This window comes from Perca fluviatilis, chromosome 19 (assembly GCF_010015445.1).
Source record: "Perca fluviatilis chromosome 19, GENO_Pfluv_1.0, whole genome shotgun sequence".
NCBI lineage: Eukaryota > Metazoa > Chordata > Actinopteri > Perciformes > Percidae > Perca > Perca fluviatilis.
The window spans coordinates 15,703,774-15,725,157 of record NC_053130.1 but is presented as its reverse complement, the minus strand read 5'-3'; the positions used below and the strand labels follow the sequence as shown (position 1 = coordinate 15,725,157).

Below are 21,384 nucleotides of genomic sequence, written 5' to 3'. Positions count from 1 at the left end.
GCTGCTTACTTCCTTTAATTGATGAGAATTTCCCAACCTTGACGGCTAGTGTTAGGAAAAGGTGTGCTCTTATATCTTAGCATGCAGCGAGAATATAGAGCGACACTCTATACCATGCATGTGTCTATAAAAATAATTTCCCAGTGTACAAAGGCTGCTGCCTTGTGTTTGTGTTTGTAATTATGCAAATCACCTTTGGCTGTTGACAGAGCCACGGATTTCCCCTAGGGTTTCCCCTCTAATTTCAGTCAATCTCGTATCATTTCTAATTAAGCACCAAATGAAATAATTTAATGCTTATTCAGTAAATATAAACACAACTTGTCTACTGATGTGTGTATGTAACAGCTCAGCCAATGTACACTCTGAACTATTATTTTCTATCTTTGTTCTGTAACATACAGTATATATAAAGCAAAGGATTTTATTGATTGTGCAAATGTCCTTAGACTCTACAAACATTTATATTTTTTTCTTTTTTGTTGAATAAAGGGTAGTATAAATCTTTGGGGCGGGAAGGGAAGAGTATTTAGTGACAGAACGATCCTGTGATTTGCTTATTTCAGGCCACGACAGACCTGTATGGGAACTGCACGCTGCGTCACTCCGGAACATCAGCAGCAGCTCCAGAGGCAGCTGGTGTCTTTGCTCTGGCGATTGAGGCAAAGTATGTACTCTACTTCACCTTTCACACACCTGCAATATATGTCAAGTTTATTTAAAGGTCCAATATGTAATATTTGTACTGTAATAAATCCAAAAATGACACCAATGCCTCATCAGATATTAAGGAAACATGTTAAGCTGAAATACTATCTTTTCTGACAACAATGCTAATGTCAGTATTTTTTTCTTTTTGAAATTTACATTCCGTGACGGAATTTCTGTTTATGTTTTGATCTGTGTGTTGTTATCAACGGCCCAGTTTGACAGCCAGGCCGGGTTGCTGGCTGTAAAAACGTAAACCCAGCGTGCTACAGCACACCACCCCTTATATATATGATATAACCATGAAAGAAGCAATAAAAACAAAAAAAAAAAAAAAAAAAAAAAAGACCCCCCCCCCAAAAAAAGGGGGGGGGGGGGGAGGGGACCCCGGGGTTTTTTTGAAAGATGGAAAAGTTAGATCTCAAAAGGACGCAGAATTGGCTTATTTCCTCCTGAACAGGTAAGCATAGCTTCAGGCTAATTTATCACAGCCACAAACAGGACGGGCATTTTAACATTTGTGTACTCACATTGAATTATATAGCTAGAGTACCCAAGTTGGTTACTCGCAAAAACAATTGAGACATAGCCAGTAAAGTGATCCCGACTGGTCCTGGCTAACGCCGCCATGCTAACCCTGCTAACGTTACCGGGAGGACCAGGCAAGCGGGCCATGGCTGTTTACAACGTGTAGTTCCAACCCGGTCTCACGGCAGTTCGTGTAAATATCAACGTTATTCGTAATCTATTGATACGTGTTCACGGAGACGTTTTTTTTCTCGTTTTTTACGTGTAAATGTCACGTTATTTTCTCGGGGAAAGGACGGCGAATGTCACGTTATTTTCTCGGGGAAAGGACGCCGGGAGGCGGCCGAAAAGGAAGCTCCATAAGCCGGGAGGCTCCCGCGAGGCGGCCCGCTGGGGACGCGCTGGATGAGGTGGCCGATTCGTGTTGTCCGCCACGTAAAAACCGACAAAAACGTCTCCGTGAACACGTATCAATAGATTAAAATAACGTCACATTTACACGAACTGCCATGAGACCGGGCTGTTCAGTCGGCATGGTGGTGGTATTTTTAGCGGTTCCTATTGTAATTCTAAGCCGAGGAAGTGTGCCTGACTGGCGTGTGGAAAGGACGGTGAGGCTGTTGTGTTTTTAGCGGTTCATACTGTAATTTTAAGCCGAAAAAGTGTGTCTGTCAGTTGCTTACAGAGCTCCGCGTGAGCACGGGCTTTTATGACTGTCAATATAGCCAGCATCTAACGTTAGCTACTCCGCTGTGCTGTGGAGTAATGTCTGGCTATGTGAGACTAGCATCTAACGTTAGCTACTATGCTGTGCTGTGAAGTAATGTCTGGCTATGTGAGACTAGCATCTAACGGTAGCTACTCTGCTGTCGTATATATCTATGCTCTGCTGTGCTGTGGAGTAATGTCTGGCTATGTGAGAAAAGCATCTAGCAACATTGTTGTGAATGCTGCGGTCTCAGCCTGGCAAATCCCTTGAACTTCGAGTCTGGGCAGGAGGGGGTGGGGGAAACGACTCTCCAGTATTTTGAATTGGTAGTGCAGTAACTATTTTAACCGCTAGCTGCCAGTATTACATACAATATTACATATTGCACCTTTAACAACCACAGTTGACCAAAGTACTGTACAAATTGAAATGCACAGCACAACAATTAAAATCAAAGCAAAAGGAGTCATAAAATAACACAAATACAAATAAAATAACAATAAAAGCAAGAAAATACAGTACAATATGTTGTTAAAATGCAAAAACCTCTAAGAGCAACCAAAGGCCATTGAGAACAAATATGTCTTGAGATGTGTTTTAAAACTATCAATGGAGGGGGAACATCTGAGACAAAGTGGGAGATTATTCCAAAGCTTTGGAGCTGCCACAGAAAAGGCACGATCTCCCTTACCCACTAACCTCGATCGAGGAACAGTAAAAAACAATTGATTCGAGGATCTAAGAGGCCTGGAATTGGAGTAGGGGCTGAGGAGTTCTGGAATATACTGGGGAGCCTGACCATGAATGGCTTTAAAAACAAATAAAAGAATCTTAAAATCAGTCCTGTATTTAATAGGTAGCCAATTCAGGGATGCTAGAATCGGTGTGATGCTTTCTCTTTTCCTTGTGCCAGTCAAAAGCAAGACAAAGAGGAATGGCCAACACCCAGGTACAGTGAGTTGCAATAATCAAGCCTGGAGGAGATTAATGCAATGGTGACAGTCTTCATATCATCAGAAGACAGGATGGTCTTCAGTTTAGCGATATTCCTGAGTTGAAAAACGCAACTTTTCACCACTGAATTGATCTGTTTCTCAAAGCGAAGTGATGAATCAAAGATGACACCAAAATTTCTGGCATGGACGTGCAGGTTAAGAGACAGCGGACCCAGGTGGCTAGCTATGCTTGCTGTGGTGTTTGGGGGACCAAGAAGAATCACCTCTGTTTTGGAGTCATTCAGTTGTAGGTAGTTTTTGGCCATCCAGCATTTCACATCCTGGAGGCAGTTAAGAATGGATGTAACGGGGCGACCTCTAGCTTACCCAGTAAGAACGTAATTTGCAGCAGCCCAGGTTCGAGTCCGACCTGCGGCCCTTTGGTGCGTGTCATACCTCATCTCTCTCCCACCTTTTCTGTCTATCCACTGTCACTATCTAATAAAGGGAAAAAATGCCCCCGCCAAAAATAATGGATGTAGTTGGAATCCCCCGGATTTAATGGCAAATACATTTGTGTATCATCATAGCAGTGAATGGAAACATTGTGTTGGTGGAATATATAGCCCAGAGGGAGCATACACAGAGCAGATAAAATGGGACCTAAAATGGATCCTTGGGGTACTCCTCAAGAAATAGGGGCTGTGGAGGAGTAAAGGCTGCCAATATTAACAGAGAAAGTCATCTAAATAGGAGGCAAACCACTTGAGGGCAGTGCCCTGAATGCCAAATATGATTAATGATTTAGATGGACTGTCTGTACACATTGTTAAGTCTGCTGGTCAGAAGGTATAATTTCACAATAACGAGCTTTCAGCCCTTTCGATTTGGATATGTCATTTGAAAGAACACTGTTTTTATGCTATTTAGTTATGAGCTGATCAATTTTTCCAAGTACAACCTTGAGCTTTTATGTTGCATTGATGTCTTTGACTTCTTCTGTCAATCTCCATTCTCAGATCCTTTATTCTAATTTTCCCTCTGTGTGTCTGAACTCCTTAAATGCACAAATCATGTCTCCACTTTTCATAGAGCAGCCTATTTAAGACAACCGTGAGCTGAATGAAAAGCAAAACAGTACTTAGTGTGCCACAAAGTTCAGACTCTGTGGGCCTGTGCCAAGGACACAAATGATTTGGATCAGTGCTCTTTATATCTCAGTACAAGTTTTGAAAAACACAGTTTATATACCGTAAAGAGTGGCTCACCTCTATGTTTTAGTTATTATTTCCTATATGTATGTAGCAGAGAGCCTGGGATGATAAAAAACACTGCAGAACATGGTTATCTCAACCTGAATATTGTATGTAGGCTAATGGTGATAATAAAGCTTCTATTATTGATGTTTACAGGAAAGTGTTAATTATGTCATATTAACACTGTGGTACGAGTTGGAGTTTATTTTATAATCCTTTCAGAGCAGGTTGTTCCTTGTGGATCAGAAAATAATTAAAAACATATGCCACTTAAGTAAACCCACCCACACATAATTAAACGAATATGACAAATCTAAAACCTGGAGAATTACTGCTTCTTAAATCCCAGAGGAGAGCCTTTTCCTTCTATCAGACGCTTCATTTCTCACACTAAAGGCTGACAAGATTCTGATGCCATTAACTGACACCAGTTAGTGGAGTTGAGTAAAGAACACTGTTTGCTCTGTACACACAATAATGATGTTGCTGTTGTTCGGAGCGGATGCTCACCCTGTCCGGCAGCAAATAACCCACGAGGCTGTTGGCACAACTGCACAGCTTTTTTACTGCCCAAACACACTTGAACCAACGGCAGGAGTCAGCCAGAACAAAGCTGTGACACACAGCCGAGATAATAAAGGGAGAGACAGACAAAGGCAACCATCTGCCTCACAGAACACACACTATGATGTTTAGATAATTGAAAGCAAGTCATTAATGCAAAACCATGAATCAGAAATGTTTTAATATTTGATACTCAACATTAATTTATTTAGCTAGAATGCCTACTTTTAACTTACAATATTGTGTCTCCTCCATCACTCTGTTATTCCTTTATTCCCCTTCCCTCTGTCCTATGCACAATGGTGACTGTTTGTCCACCCCAGCCCTAACCTGACATGGAGAGACATGCAGCACCTGTCAGTCTTGACCTCCAAGAGGAACCAGCTCCATGATGAGGTCCACCAGTGGAGAAGGAATGGCGTGGGTCTCGAGTTCAACCACCTATTTGGTTACGGTGTTCTGGATGCTGGGGGAATGGTGAAAATGGCCAAGGAATGGAAAACTGTGCCTGAGCGTTTTCACTGTGTAGCTGGATCCATTCAGGAGGCCCAGTGAGTCACATTACTAATTTTAGTCTCTTTTATGCTATACATGCTGCATGCTTTTATGCCATACATGCCTCATGCTACATGTGCACACTACTGTACATGTTCAAACTGTGCTCAGCAAGATCCAAGGAAAACACTGCTGAGCACAAGAGACACACTCATCTAATTACTGAGTAATCCCAATAAGGCTTAATTCAATAAAACATCTGCAATGGGAGTGTCCACTTCATAACCCTGTAATATTTAGATTAGCTGCTCAGTCTGTCTGATGGTCCTGTAGATTTATAAGGACATATACTTATGTCCTGACAGTTAATTAATCTGAATTAGATTTCTGTATAGTAGATTATGGTAAGCATCCCTAACAAAATTGTTGAAAAGATGTTGAAAAGACATCTAGTGTTGTGTTGTTTCAGTTTGATTATAATGAATATAAAAACCCCCGTCTACTCAAAAATTTTTAGGATTTCACTTGGATGTTTCACCTTCACTGCAGAATGATGTATGTGCAAAGGTCTTACCTTAAAGAAAGACAATGTAACTTTTCTATTACACATGCATGAAAACTTTACTTGAGAGCAATACAGCACACTTGGTCTTGTGTGACCTGTAGCTTATGGTGGGTACTCTTAGCTAATGTTACCAAACTTTAGGTAGCTATTGCTGTTTGATGGACATTACTGAGTTAATGCGCTTACTGTGAAACTCCTCTTCAATACTGTTACAGTAGTTTAACATATTAGCCAAATGTTAAACTGTAGGTTAGCATTCAGCTTTATACTATAGTTGTCACTGTATATTGGATGTTTGGATGTTTGGATTCCTTACAATTTACAATTACTAGATTTTAAACATTTGATATTGATCACATGCTTTAATGTTTGCTCCTGCTGTCAGGCCTCGAGGTAGAGTGGTGTTTTGATAATGTTCCATCTGGCCTCTGCTTTGGAGAAGATCCTCAGGCTCTGCCCCCATCTTTCTTTCTTTCTTTCTTTCTTTCTTTCTTTCTTTCTGTCACATTAAGTATTATCTCCCCTTGTATCACCCATCTTCCTTCCCGCATTCCACTTTCTCCTCTGTGCCCTGTCATCGTTTTATTTCCACTGTCACCTCCTATTCCTCTCTTTCCCTTGTCCCACTCTGGTTGCTGCACAAGGGTTCTGCTATCCATCCATTTATCACATCCTGGGCTTTGAGCTCCTGCGTGTGATGCCTGGTGGTTTCCTGTGGCTAGCCCTCTTATTCACTCTAATTAGAGCACCACAAATGTCCCAGCATGGCATGCCCTGGAAACACTGTCAATTAGACTGACTGACAGCCAGGAATGGATTCCAGGTGGAGATTTCACATGCATTGTGAAAATGTCAATGTGTGGGTGAAGATAAAAAAGCAGACCCAATATGGTATGTCTGTGTATTTTTTGCCTCCATCAACACCTCCAATTCCTTATTTTAGTCTCTAATCAGTGCCCTACTGACGATGCAGTCACGACAACATTATGTGAAAATGTGCCTGGGTGTGTGTGTGCCTCCCTTGAGTGCAGTGCCAGATAGAAAGGGAGCATCCCATAAGATTCATATGGGTTTTATTGCATCCCTGAAGCAGAAAGTGGCATCAGCTCTTTGCTCAGACATGGACACACCTTAAATATCTGAAATAATAACTGTTTGTAAAGGCAGTATAGGGTAGAGAGAAACACTGTCTCCCTTTTTCAACAGTTTCCACAGCAGCACACAACGGGGCTTTTGCTGCCTCTATTGTGGTAGAGATATAATTACAACATGGCCACCTCTGATGATAGTGTATCACCAGAGAAAAGCAATAAACACAAACATAGCCATGCTTGCAAACTGCTCAGCATTCAGCTGATAGTTGCTTTGGCTGGCTACGGCTTACTTAGCTGGAGGAGAACTTCTCATTATCAGTGGAGCTGTACACAGTGCCACACTGTGGGGTGAGGTTGTTTTAAATCTACACTGGTCCTGCCCATTAGTGGCATCCCTCTCCCTGCTTTAAGGCCGACAGCTGTAATTACTCTCGCACATTATCTAATGGGACTGTGCACCTGCTGCGCACAAAATCGTTTTGGTGTCAAAAGTGAGATCTGAACATGTTTACGCCCAGATTTGGTTATACGCACAGCCATACAATCTAATAAACTAATAATAGTAATTTAAAAAACAAACTAATGAATTTTTTTAATGATATTGAAGATGGAGAAACAATGAAAGTTGTGGTAAATTGTAAGTTTGTAAAATACCTCTTTTTATACTTTCTTTTTACAAAAAAAAACCACACATAGTCATATGGTTGGAACATCTGTTTGATATTTGGTTATTTCAAATTTTCTCATCATGCATTGTAGGGTGTAACTTATTGTGAAACACCCCACTGTGAATTGTTCTGTTTTTCTGGGAATAGTAATTTGCTTCATCAGCCCTTAGCAGATCACTGCTGCACTCACCTCTCTGTGCTCAGCATGGTGTTCTGTTAATCATTTTTCAAAGTAAAACTCCACACATCTCTCTCACTCAGTTTCTGTGTCTTGTCTCCATTGCCTTCTCTCCACCCCCATTTCCCACCGCCTGCGATGCGGCCCCGGCCTCTAATAATGTTATTAAGTCTTCTCGTAGCCTTGGGCCACCACCCCTGTCCTGCTGTGTTCTCACTCTTTCTTTCCATCACCCAACAAGATGGGAACAGCAGTGTCCTCCCTACCACAAAGCAACAACAATACCAAAACCTGCCTGCTTTTACACTCTGCTCTGAACACATACATGGTGACAAAAAGAAAAAGGATCTCTGCATGCACAGAAAAGGACCTACAATTCAGAGGTGGTCCAGTGCATGACATACTACAAATATAGGGCCTATACACTATTCTTTTAATTGTATAAATCTGCCTAATAGGCAGTGAGATAATAGTGGACATTGTTCAAACTTTTACTTATGGTAAAAGACGGTTAAATTCTATTTGACAATATATGAAACAGAGGTGTCAAACATTTTCAGTTTCCAGCTACTCACGTGTGTCACAATTTTCATATTTGTTTTGAACTGCTATTTTATAGTTTGACTATTTGATCCTTTATTGAAAATATTAATTACATCTTTGGATAAATTAATCATACAAATATTCATCAGTTGATTGGCTAATGATGCACAAAACATATAGTGATTTAATTAAATAAGAAAATATAAATATATAGATTTAAATATATAATATACATTTTGAATGAAACTAGAGTTTAAGACTTTTGGACAGCAAGCATTAAAAATCACTTTAACTGGAAGCAGCTAAAACATTATGTGACAAACATGTGGCACCAAGTATAACAGGTGGTTGTGTACTGCAGACCAAATAGTAGAGTATTTTATTCCCCCCACTAAGATAAATTATGTAAGCAGACATGACAGTCATCTCTGCGAGCAGGTTTAAAAAGAGGCTTGATTCTCCGTCATCGTCGGATGATTCTATAGGAAAATTAAATCAAGTAATTTATTTACTGTGTCATTCCAAGGCAAGCAGGATGGGGGTGTAAGTAGATAAAGTTAACTCTTTCGCCTGCTCTCTCATTCTGAGCTACAGGGCTGCAGAGCTATCTAATCATGGTGATATTCTGCTCATGTTCTTATTTCATTTTATCCTTTTTACTTGACCTTTGCTCATTTTTAACACTGATATTTGACTTTTCTCTATCTCTTTGTCACGCAGTATTAACTTCCTCAACCTATTTTTCCTTCCCCAGTAAAATCCAGTCTGGCAACAAACTGGTGCTGGCCATCACCGACGCCTGTCAGGGAAGGACAACTTTGTCCGCTACCTGGAGCATGTTCAGGCGGTGGTCACTGTCACTGCCAGCCGCGCGCGCCTTCAACATCAACATGACCTGCGCGCCATGGGCACAAAGTCAATCCTGCTGAGCAGAAGGCCCCGTGATGATGACTCCAAGGTGGGCTTTGACAAATGGCCCTTCATGACCACCCACACCTGGGGCGAGGACCCCCGCGGGACCTGGGTCCTAGAGGTTGGCTTTCAGGGAGAGGAGCCACAGCGTGGAGCCCTGAAGGAGTGGACCCTCATGCTGCATGGAACACAAAGTGCCCCTTATATAGACCAGATAGTACGTGATTATCAGTCCAAACTTGCTATGTCCAAAAAGGAGGAGCTGGAGGAGGAGCTCGATGAGGCTGTAGAGAGAAGTCTGAAGAGTTTGCTGAGTAAAAACCACTAAATTCCCATCTGCATGTTGCCAAATCTTTCACTTTCTCTTATCTTTCTCCCTCTCTGCAATCCCGGCTCTATCCTTCTCTAAATCTGCTCAGTTCTTCCCTCTCTCTTGTCATCTTCCCTTCTGTCTACCTCTCTTCCCCCTTTCTCACTCTGCTTTTTGTTATTAAGTGTTTCCAATTAGCACCCAACCTTAAATGAATGTTTCTTGTAATCCAATCATGATAAAAAAACAGTGTAAACATTATTAATATGTTCGACATAGAGAAAGCAAACTATATGACTTTTACACTTTACAGAATTGTACATAAATCAAATAGAATCCACTCTTTCATGCTCTTGCTTTAACTGGCCTGCTCCTCTCTTCTGCCAACTGTTGTACAGTTTGTGACTGTAAATGATTTTCTGTGTCATTCTACTTAAAGTTTAATATCTTGCAAACAGTGACACTTCTTTCTGTTCATATTTTTATGTGACATGCACTGTTTATATAAACAAGGAAAGAAATGTGTGATTCATTTTGCAGCCTGTGGTCCTCAGTTCCTATTTCATAATCTTTGACGTATGCTATAATAAATCTATTCAGCTGTTTATTAAAGCACTTGAGTGATTTGCAACACACTACCGGACCGGACATACTGAATAAAAGTAGCATTCTCTGTCATTTCAATGGCCAAACTTTGATAGGGTAAAACAAAGAAGTTGATAGACAGAGAATGAGGAGTAAACGTTTTCCGTCTGAAAAATATAGTCTAAAAAGTGAAGCACAATTGGGCGCTACATTACCATACCGTACCTAGTTTAAATCTTTTCCCATGTTTATTTCATTCTGTCCTGTGCTTTCTAATAAAGGGAAAATGCCTCCTGAAAAGTGAAACCTGAGCTACATATGCCAAGGTACTCTTCCCTTTATAGACACAAAAGTGTTACATGGAGCATCAATAAATCACTGTCATAACATTTTTCACTAATGTATGGATTATAAATCTGTAAAACATGTAGAGGAGACTAAGTCTCACTGCATTTAAATAATGTCTGCTGCCATCTGGCTGGATTTGTAATAGCAAAGAAGGAAAAGGATTACTTTATGACAAAAAGTATTCTCTGTGAAACACAAAGCAACTTGTTTTAAGAGACATTTCACAAATGTTGCAATATCATAGGCATGTGATTCTACTAATAATCCCAACCCCGATCTTATTTGTTAACAGCGGCTATGATCAATAATGCTCAAAGATGGATCACATAATTACATGTAATGTGAACCGTGTTGCTTGGAGTGATGAACCCACAAAGAATTATCACCCAATTCTACAGTTCCCCTCACCTCTTTGGGGTGTTTTAGTAGCTTCCAGCTCATTGCTTTGGTTTTACAGCCCGCAACTTTACTGGTTTGATTCACTCACATCGGCATAATTTCCAGAGGCAGCAGGCAACTCTTTTCAGCAAAAAGCTCCAAAAATCCAATATACAAAATTAGCAAATAGCTGCTAAAGAAAAAAACATTTTTTATATTCAACCTACATTCCTCATCCAAATGAATACTTATGTTGCTTTGATGTGGGTGGATGTGTAAATAAGCAACCATAGAAGTTCCATTTCTATAGCGGGCCCCTTTGGAGCCTGTGCCTCAAACTGATTATCTGCATAGCCTTACTAGAATTAACCAGAAATGAGGACAAAGCTCAGACAATTAAACAAAATGTGGACAATAAATAAAACAGCTATGGACACTGTGGTGAGAGCAAGCAATTATAAGCCACATGTATTAAATAGAATGATCCTTCTTTTTAGAATGAAGAAGAATAAAAACATCACTAAGGCAAACAACACATAACAATATAAACCCCACAGCATATGCAGGCCACAATCACACATATCTAAGCAAAGGAGAACACAGTTTATACACAATGCGTACTTACACACACACACACACACACACACACACACACACACACACACACACACACACCACTATGTTTGCAAGACAATGCAGTGGTTGCTGACACCTAATCTGTACAGGGAGTTATGTTAATGACTCGTTGTTGTACTGACCTGTCTAAACATCATTCTCACTCAAAGTCCATTTGCTCTAGATTCAACTAAGTTCATTCTTACTTAGAGGTGAAGATGCTCTGCAGTCACATCAGGGATCAGTGTCACAGAGAGTAGAAAGGCCTCACACACCCCGCTGGATGTTAAAAGTTCCTCAGTGAAAGCAGAATCCACCATGGAGGATCCACCATGAGCATTTAGCATGTTTTTAGTTAGACCCAGAATGCACCTGTTGGTGCGCAATATCACAGGTGTGTTTTGATTTGGGTAACTTATAGTAGCATGCTCACCATAGACTTTAAAATAGTGGAGAGTGGCCACGCCACAGGTAAATGGACCCACAATGCACAACTCAGGGAGCGCAGTTGCAAAATGTTTATTGCAAAAGTCAGACAACACTCACAGGCAAAGGTATCCAAAAGTGGCAGGCAAAGGGTAAAATCCAAACAGGCAAAGTCGAAATCCAAGGAATACACAAAACGATAGGGACACTAGGGAATAGCGTCGAAGGCTGTACTCAGGGGAAGCAGACAATCTCGCGCACTGGGGTAAGGGGAAGACTGAACTTAAATACACTAAACAGAAAGGATAATGAGACACAGGTGCAGAACATTAGGGCGGGGGTTGAACAATCACTGACAACAGGAAGTAAACAGAAAACACAAGAAACAACAGGGAACCTTCACAATAAAACAGAAATGTGAACAGCGACCTGAAACAAAAACAAAACACAAGCGTGACACAGGAGCGGAACGTGACAGTACCCCCCTCAAAGGCCGACACGGACCGGCCCAGGAACCTCCGGTGCAACCGGTAAAAGTCCGAATGAGATCAGGGTCCAGTATGTTACTGGCTGACACCCAAGACCTCTCCTCCGGGGCCATTACCCCTCCCAGTCCACGAGAAACTGGCGACCCCTGCCACGCCTCCTGACAGCCAGAAGCCTCTTCACGGTGTAAGCAGGGCCGCCATCAATCATGCGTAGAGGAGGAGGGTCGCAGGCACCAGCGGGCTCTCAGGACTGGCTTCACCGACTGGCGTGGAACGTGGGGTGCACACGCATGGACCTGGGGGAGCTTCAATTTCACAGCAACAGGATTTACAACCTTTTTGACAGGGAACGGTCCTACAAAGCGAGGGGCCAACTTACGGCTCTCCACCCGAAGAGGAAGGTCCCGGGTACTCAGCCAAACGTTCTGGCCTTCTGCGTAGACAGGAGCTCGGGATCGACGACGATCAGCAGCTCTCTTGTACATGGAGGACTTGTGGAGCAGAACCCGTCGCGCCCAGGTCCACGTCCTCCGACAACGGCCAACCAAGGCCTGGGCAGATGGAACTCCAACCTCCCGCTCCAGATCAGCAAAGAGCGGAGGCTGGTAACCGTAAACACACTGGAACGGAGAAAGGCCGGTCGAGGAGCAGGGCAGTGTGTTGTGGGCGTACTCCACCCAAATCAGCTGTTTGCTCCAGCTAGCAGGATTCCTGGCGGTCAAACATCTTAACCCCACCTCCAACTCCTGATTTAAGGCTCCGACTGGCCATTAGATTGGGGTGATATCCCGAGGACAAACTAACGGTAGCCCCCAGGAGATTGCAGAGAAGCCCTCCAGAAGATGAACATGAAGGGTCCCCGATCTGACACACGTCCTTGGGAAGTCCATGAAGCCTGAACACATTGGAAAGCATAACCTCCGCCAATTCCGTGGCGGAGGGTAACTTGGGCAATGGAACAAAATGAACCATTTTGGAAAATCTGTCAACAATGGTGAGGATAGTAGTATTTCCCTCAGAAAGGGGCAAACCTGTGACGAAATCCAGAGATATGTCCGACCAAGGTCGAGGGCACTGGAAGAGGGTGAAGTAATCCAGCAGCGGGTTGATCACGAAGACTTTGTGCGGGCACACACAGGGCAGGCCGCCACATACTCCTTGACAGATGCCACGACCCGGGCCCACCAGAACCGTTGTCGCACCACAAACACGGTCCTTCTCACTCCTGGGTGACACGACAGCAAACTGGTGTGGGCCCAATGGACGACCTGAGACCTGAGCTCGGGAGGGACAAATAATCGGTCCGGGCCGCCCGACAGAACAGAACGGTAAGTCAACGGTAGCCGCGTTTCACTCGGCTCCTCCACCTCCCATGACACAGCACCAATGACACAGGAACCAGGAAGAATGGTCTCGCCCGATTTAGGGAGAGTCAGTATCAAACAGTCGGGACAAAGCATCGGGTTTGGCATTCTTGGAACCGGGACGATAAGACAGGGAGAAGTTGAAACGATTGAAAAACAGAGCCCACCTGGCTTGACGGGAGTTCAGGCGTCTCGCAGATCGCAGATACTCCAGGTTCTTGTGGTCTGTCCACACCAAGAATGGATGCTCCGCCCCCTCCAGCCAGTGTCTCCACTCCTCCAACGCCACTTTCACCGCCAGCAACTCCCGATTGCCAACATCATAGTTCCTTTCAGCCGGTGACAATCTCCGGGAGAGAAAAGCACAGGGGTGAAGCTTACCATCCGAGGCAAGGCGTTGAGACAGGATAGCACCCAGCCCAACATTGGAGGCGTCCACCTCCACCACAAACTGTCGGCCGGGATCAGGCATGGTAAGAACAGGAGCCGACACAAAACGTTCCTTCAGGACCCGAAGGCAGAGTCTGCGTGGGGGTCCACTCGTACCTGGACTTGGAAGAGGTCAGTTTATGCAATGGTGCAGCTACCGAACTGAAATTTCTGATAAACTTCCGATAGAAATTAGCAAACCCCAGAAACCGTTGAACCTCCTTGCGGTTAGTGGGGACAGGCCACTCTTTGACAGCTTTGACCTTCTCTGGATCCATGCTCATCACCCCCTCGGCCACCACATAACCCAGAAAAGAAACCTTGGGAACATGAAACTCACATTTCTCCGCCTTGACAAACAGGTCATTGATCAGCAGTTTCTGTAGAACGGCACGGACATGGTTAATATGTTCTGCAAGGTTACGTGAAAAAATCAGAATGTCATCAAGATACACAAACACAAAGACATTTAGCATATCTCGAAGAACATCATTGACAAAAGCTTGGAAAACAGCAGGGGCATTGGTCAAACCAAAAGGCATAACCAAATACTCATAATGTCCAGTAGGAGTGTTAAAGGCAGTCTTCCATTCATCCCCCTCCCTAATCCTCACCAGATGATATGCGTTTCTTAAGTCAAGCTTGGTAAACACAGTAGCGCCTTGCAACAGTTCAAAGAGGGAGAGTAACGGGGGGGGTACCTGTTTTTCACGGTGATGTCATTGAGTCCACGGTAGTCTATACAGGGTGCGCAATGACCCGTCCTTCTTCCCCACGAAGAAGATCCAGCTCCGCCGGTGAAAGACGAGGGTCGGATGATACCAGCCTCCAAAGCCGAATCAATATAATCCTTCATCGCCCGAATCTCAGGCGAGGACAGAGAGTACAGACGTCCCTTGGGAGGTGCGGTCCCAGGCAACAGGTCGATAGGACAGTCATAAGGCCGATGAGGGGCAAGGCAGTGGCTCTGGATTTGTTGAACACCTCCCCTAAATCCATGTAACAGGACGGGTACAGATGACAGGTCAGGAACCCTCTCCGTCACCGTAACCTCCGGGTTTACGGCAGGAAGAACGGAAGGTTCAGGGCCAATCGGGGTAGAAACGGAGCCATAGACACCCCACCCAGGGAGGGTGAGGGAACGACCCCCCGAGCCCCCAGCCGGTCTGGAGTGGAAGCACTTACTGGAACAAGCCACCCCCATCCCGTGACAACCCCCATGGTCCAGTCAATAAGAGGGTTGTGTTCACGAAGCCAGGGAAATCCAAGAATAACTGGAGGGGGAGAGGAGTTAACCAGGAAAAATGTCATAGTCTCTGTATGATGGTGGAAAAACTCAGAGTGACAGGAGTGGTTTGGTGAGTTACCTTCCAGAGCAACCGACCATCCAACGCAGTAGCACTCAGCGGAACAGGAATCGGAATAGACCTCAGTCTCAATTCTCTAGCCAGAGAAATAGCCATGAGACTGACGTCAGCCCCAGAATCCACCATAATCTCCAGAGGCCGGAGATCTCCGTGGAAGCAACTGTCACAGTAAATAAGGGGCGAGAGGGGCTGTTACTAACAGAAGTATGGCTCACCAGCACCCTCTTTCTTTCACTCGCTAGCCTCTCCTTTTACTGGACACCGGCCAATGAAATGGCCACGCTGTCCACAGTAGATGCGAGCGCCGTCCTGGATCCTCCTCCATCTCTCCTCGGGGAGAGGCATGCTCTGCCCAGCTGCATAGGCTCCTCCCCCTTGCAGCCTGCGCAGCGTGAACCCACAGGTTGAGGAGGCGATGAGGGCATGCCGCCCACTTCGGAAAGAACCCCTGTCGTAATTCCGTGATGAAGTCTTGACGGCACCTCTCTCCTTCTCTCGTTCAAACAACCGTTTGTCGATTTTTTTATGCCAGCGATGAGAGCGTCGAGGTCCTCAGGCAGATCTAATGCGGCCAGGTGATCTTTCAGCGCTGGACAAACCACACAGAAAAGCATCCATAAGAGCAGTCTGATTCCAACCGCTCTGCCGCCACCGTCGCGGAATTCAATGGCGTAATCAGCCACTCCGCCCGACCCTGACGAAGATGTACCAGCATCCGGGCCGCCTCTCTACCGGAGTGACGTGCTGGAATATCTGGGTAAAAGTCTTAGAAAAGAGAGCAAATGGAGTAGCACAGAGGCGGATTCCTGGCCCACTCAGCCGTAGCCGCCCTCAGCCCGTCCAGTCAGATGAGAAATCAGGTAGGCTATTTTAGTTCTGTCCGTAGGATAATGGACTGACTGGAGCTCAAAGTGTAAACCACACTGCGTCAGGAATGCTCGACAGTCACCAGACTCACCGGAGAACCCGGGGACCGAGACAGGTGAGGCATGGCAGGAGAACCAGCAGATGACTGGACGGGCGGAGCAGCAGGATCCACACCTCCGGAGTCCAGTGGCAGAAACCGTGTCCAAGGAGCCTTGAGCGACGGTGCGGTGGACACAGACTGGATAGCCTGGAACTGTGTTGACAGAAGGGAAACCTGATCGCCAACGGCCCGCTGGAAGCCCTGCTGGTGCTCCGCCATCCCACGCAACTCCCGCTGGATAGCAGACAGCACTTCCTCAAACTGATGAATCCGCTGTCCTTGGGCTCGTAGCGCGTTCTGTACCTCGTCGGAGTTGGCGGGGTCCATGTTGTGGCGAGATTGTACTGACAACCACAGGTAAATGGACCCACAATGCACAACTCAGGTGCACGAGTTGCAAAATGTTTATTGCACAAAGTCAGACAACACTCACAGGCAAAGGTATCCAAAAGTGGCAGGCAAAAGGGTAAATCCAAACAGGCAAAAGTCGAAATCCAAGGAATACACAAAACGATAGGGACACTAGGGAATACGTCGAAGGCTGTACTCAGGGGAAGCAGACAATCTCGCACTGGGGTAAGGGGAAGACTGAACTTAAATACACTAAACAGAAAGGATAATGAGACACAGGTGCAGAACATTGGGCGGGGGTTGAACAATCACTGACAACAGGAAGTAAACAGAAAACACAAGAAACAACAGGGAACCTTCACAATAAAACAGAAATGTGAACACGACCTGAAACAAAAACAAAACACAAGCGTGACACAGGAGCGGAACGTGACAGACGTAGCATATTAAAAATATTTCGATCCTTTGCTTTTATCTTACATTGTATGTTGATACCTAAACAATTTTCTAATGTCAGGGATTCTTTAATATCTATAATTTCTTTCATGGCCTTTTCTACCGCTTCCCAAAAGCTCTTTATTACTGGACATGTAAAAAATATATCGCATTATTTGCTTTATTTTTCCCACGTTCTCTCCAGCAACCAGCTCCTGCTGCTGGAGACATTTTTCCCATGATATGGGGTGTAATAAAAAATCTCTGACTTATTTTCCAAGCAAATTCTCTCCAATGTTTTGACTGAGTTATTTTAAAATGATCTTTTAAGGAGTCTCTCCAAGCCTCACCTGAAATATTTATGGATAATTCTTTTTCCCATTTTTCTTTTGCCTTACTCTCCACGTTTGTTAGTTTTTGCAATATTTTATAAACATCAGAAAGTTTTCCTGTGCCTTTATTTCTATTTTCTGCCAAATATTGTAGTAATTCATTTCCCATTTTCTCTTCTGAATTTTGTTTAATGTAACTCCTTACCTGTAAATATTTAAAAAAGTGTTTTTGCTCCAAGTCATATCTAGAGACCAGGGCTTCATATGTGTCCATTGTATTTTTAGTAAAACATTGTGAATATGAGATGAATCCCTTACTAGCCCACCCTTGTAAAATCATATCTGTTCTATTAGGTATAAAATCTGGGTCATGAATCATTTCTCGAAGTTGAACATTCTCACTTTGTATTTTTAATCGTTTGCATCAATTCATTATGGTATTCTCAATACAAAATACTTGTGGTTGTTGTTTTTGTGTCTTTTTTCTTAAAAAGGGCAATGTTCCAATTAACCCTGCTGTTAACTCTCTCTCTATGTTTATCCATTTTACCTCAGTATCACATTTCATCCACTTCATTATTGTTAAAATTTTTGTTGCATAGTAATAATTTTGTATATTTGGAGCACCTAAACCTCCTCCCTCTTTCTGTTGAGTTAATAATTTAAATTTAACTCTGTGTTTTCTATTATTCCAAATAAAATTTGAAATCATTTTATTCCATGTATTAAAATATGTTTCTGGTAGTCTAAGTGGTAATGCTTGAAATAGGAAAAGAATTTGTGGGAGTACCATAATTTTGACTGTCTCCACTCTACTATATATCCCGTCTGGTATTAATTTCCACCTATTTAAATCCTGTCTTATCTTTCTTTCTAGAGTATAATAATTGTTTTTATATAATTCTTCCAAATTTGTGCCTATGTAAATACCTAAATATTTTACAAGCTCTGTGTCCCATTTAAATTTATAACAATTTTTGAAAGATTGTTTCATCTGTATTCCAATAGTTATAGATTCACATTTATTTTCATTTATTCTATATCCTGAAACTGTACTATATTGATCAATCACATGCATTAAGTGTTGCATTGAAAGATCAGGTGATGTTAAGTAAATCATTATATCATCTGCATATAACCCTAATGTATGTATTTCTTTCCCTATCTTTATCCCTTTAATATCTGTGTTTTGTCTTATGGCTATTGCCAGCACCTCAATATACATTGCGAAGAGGAGTGGTGAGAGAGGATCTCCTTGTCTTGTTCCTCTTTGAATAGCAAATCTCCTTGACAGGGTACCATTTGTTTTAACTATTGAAATCGGTTTACTATAAAGTGCTTGCAGCCATTGACAATATATTTCATTCATACGAAAACTCTTTATTGCCTCAAACATAAAAGGCCAGCTAACTAAGTCAAAGGCTTTTCCAGCATCCAATGTCATCAAAAGAAGATCTTTATTCTTTTTTTGTGCATAATCAATTATATCCAATGTTCTTCTGATATTATCTGCCAATACCCTTCCTGGAATAAAACCGCATTGATCAGGAGTAATTATATCTATCATTACCTTTTTTAACCTATTAGCTAATATTGCTGATATTATTTTATGATCTGTATTAAGTAATGATATAGGTCTATATGATGCACATTTTGTGGCATCTTTCCCTTCTTTATGTATAAGTATTACTATAGATGATGCCCATGTTTGCGCCCATTTTCTTGTATCCAGTGCGTACCTATATGCTCTAACCAATAAAGGACTTACTTGATCATTAAAAACTTTATAAAATTCATTTGTAAAACCGTCATCACCTGGAGATTTTCCATTTTTCAATCCCTGTATTTGCTTGTATACCTCTTGTATTGTTATTGGTTTTGTTAACATTGCATTATTTTCTTGTGTTACTTTTGGTAGCTCAAGATTTCTTAAATAAGCCTGAATATCTTCTCTATCTACGCTTACCTCTGTCCTATACAATTTTTCATAATAACTAGCAAATTCTTCCGCAATCTGATCCTTATCAATTATTATTTCAGCTTGTTCCGTCTTTAATTTTGTTATATGTACTTTCTTCATTTGATTCTTGAGTTTGTAAGCCAGTATTTTTAAGGACTTTGACCCGCTATCATAACTTTCTTGCTTTGTAAACCTCATTAGCTTTTCAATCTCAAATATACGTATTTTTTCTAATTCTTTTCGTTTTTCCTTTAGTTCTAGCTTGTCTTTGTTACTATTTGTCTTACGATGTCTATTCTCTATTGCTTTTATGTCCTCCATTAACTGTTTCTGTTGTGCTCGTCTTGCCTTTATCCTGGCTGAAGAATACGAAATGATATGTCCTCTCATTACAGCTTTGGCTCCTTCCCATAATGTAATTGGGTCTATTGCTTCTGTATCATTTATTTCCAAATAAACTTTTAATTCTGTTTAAATTTTTTCTATAAACTTCGTTTCTAGCAGAAGTGAGTTGTTTAATCTCCATAGGGACTTGCCCTTACCAGACTGTAATGTTATTATCAGGGAGATGGCTGCATGATCTGATATATTTATTGAACTAATATCACATGTTTTAACTAATGTTACATTATTTTTATACATAAAAAAATAATCAAGCCTGTTATAAACTGAATGTCTCCCAGAGTAGCAAGTATATTCTTTTTTATCTGGATGTTACTCTCTCCATATATCTATGAGCCCCATTTCTAAACATGCTTTCCTCAATACACTGGCATTTTTCTCTGCTCTGTGTAACTTACTGCTTGATGAATCTAATTTTGAATTCATCACCAAGTTTAAATCCCCTGCCATTATCACAACTCCCTTTGTCTTTGTAACTAATAAATCTATCAATTGTATCATAAGTTCAGGACCAATATAAGGTGGATAATAAATATTTAGAAGAGAAAAATCCATTCCTTCTATTTTACCAACCACTAAGACATATCTCCCTTCTTTATCTGTGAAACAATCTTCTATCTCAAAACCTACATGAGATTTAATTATTATGGCTACTCCTCTTTGCTTTGAGTTATAGGAGCTATAATAAACCTGGCTTTTTGTTATTTTCTTTAATTTCTCATGTTCCTGTTTTTCCAAGTGAGTTTCTTGCAAATAGATTATATCTGCTTTATCTTTCTCCATCTCTAACATCATTTCTTTTCTTTTTATGACATTATTTATCCCATTAACATTCAAAGATATTATCTTTAAAGTGCACATGAAACATCTGATAGGTCTATGGACTGACTACCAAAGATTTTCTCTGTTGCATATTGTTTACTACAAATCCTTAAAATAAATTATTCTTTGTTTTAATCTAAGTATATAAAACTGGTTTACTTCTACATCATAGTATAGGCAGATATAGGGGTGTGCAAGTGTATGTGTGTGTGTATATGTGCCTACATTTACGCACCTATATGTATTTTGAGGTTTGAGAACATGTGTATGTGTTTGTGTGATAAAACCATCATTCAAATTACACATAAGAAAGAAAAAAGAAGAACAGAAAAAGACCAAAAAAAAAAAGAAAAACCTACGCACAAAAATTAGGTTCCATCTGTACCACCCCACGACAGGGTGATATCTCAAGGTGACTATTGTTATGAACATCTTTAAGATCAGGGTGTCAGCCAACAATGTAAGCATGTACATACCCTATTTTATCAGCTTGTAATAGATAGCCCCCCCCCCCCTTCATTTCTAACTTTATGCCTACTTAGTCTTTTCATTTCATTGCTCATAATTCTTATTTTTCCATATTTTAACTGCTAGTTTCTACCCCTTGTCCCTCACCCCCATTCCCTTCCTCTCAAATAAAATAAACTACT

General features: G+C 42.0%; 1 protein-coding gene across 1 annotated transcript in view; it reads left to right on the top strand.

Moving 5' to 3' along the window:
* Positions 1–21,384, top strand: part of pcsk2 (proprotein convertase subtilisin/kexin type 2) — a 58,724-nt gene that overhangs the window by 20,740 nt on the left and 16,600 nt on the right. The window contains exons 10-11 of the mRNA XM_039783235.1: positions 567–667; positions 5,024–5,251. Of these exons, the coding sequence (XP_039639169.1) occupies positions 567–667; positions 5,024–5,251 (329 nt within the window). The remainder of the gene's footprint in view (positions 1–566; positions 668–5,023; positions 5,252–21,384) is intronic.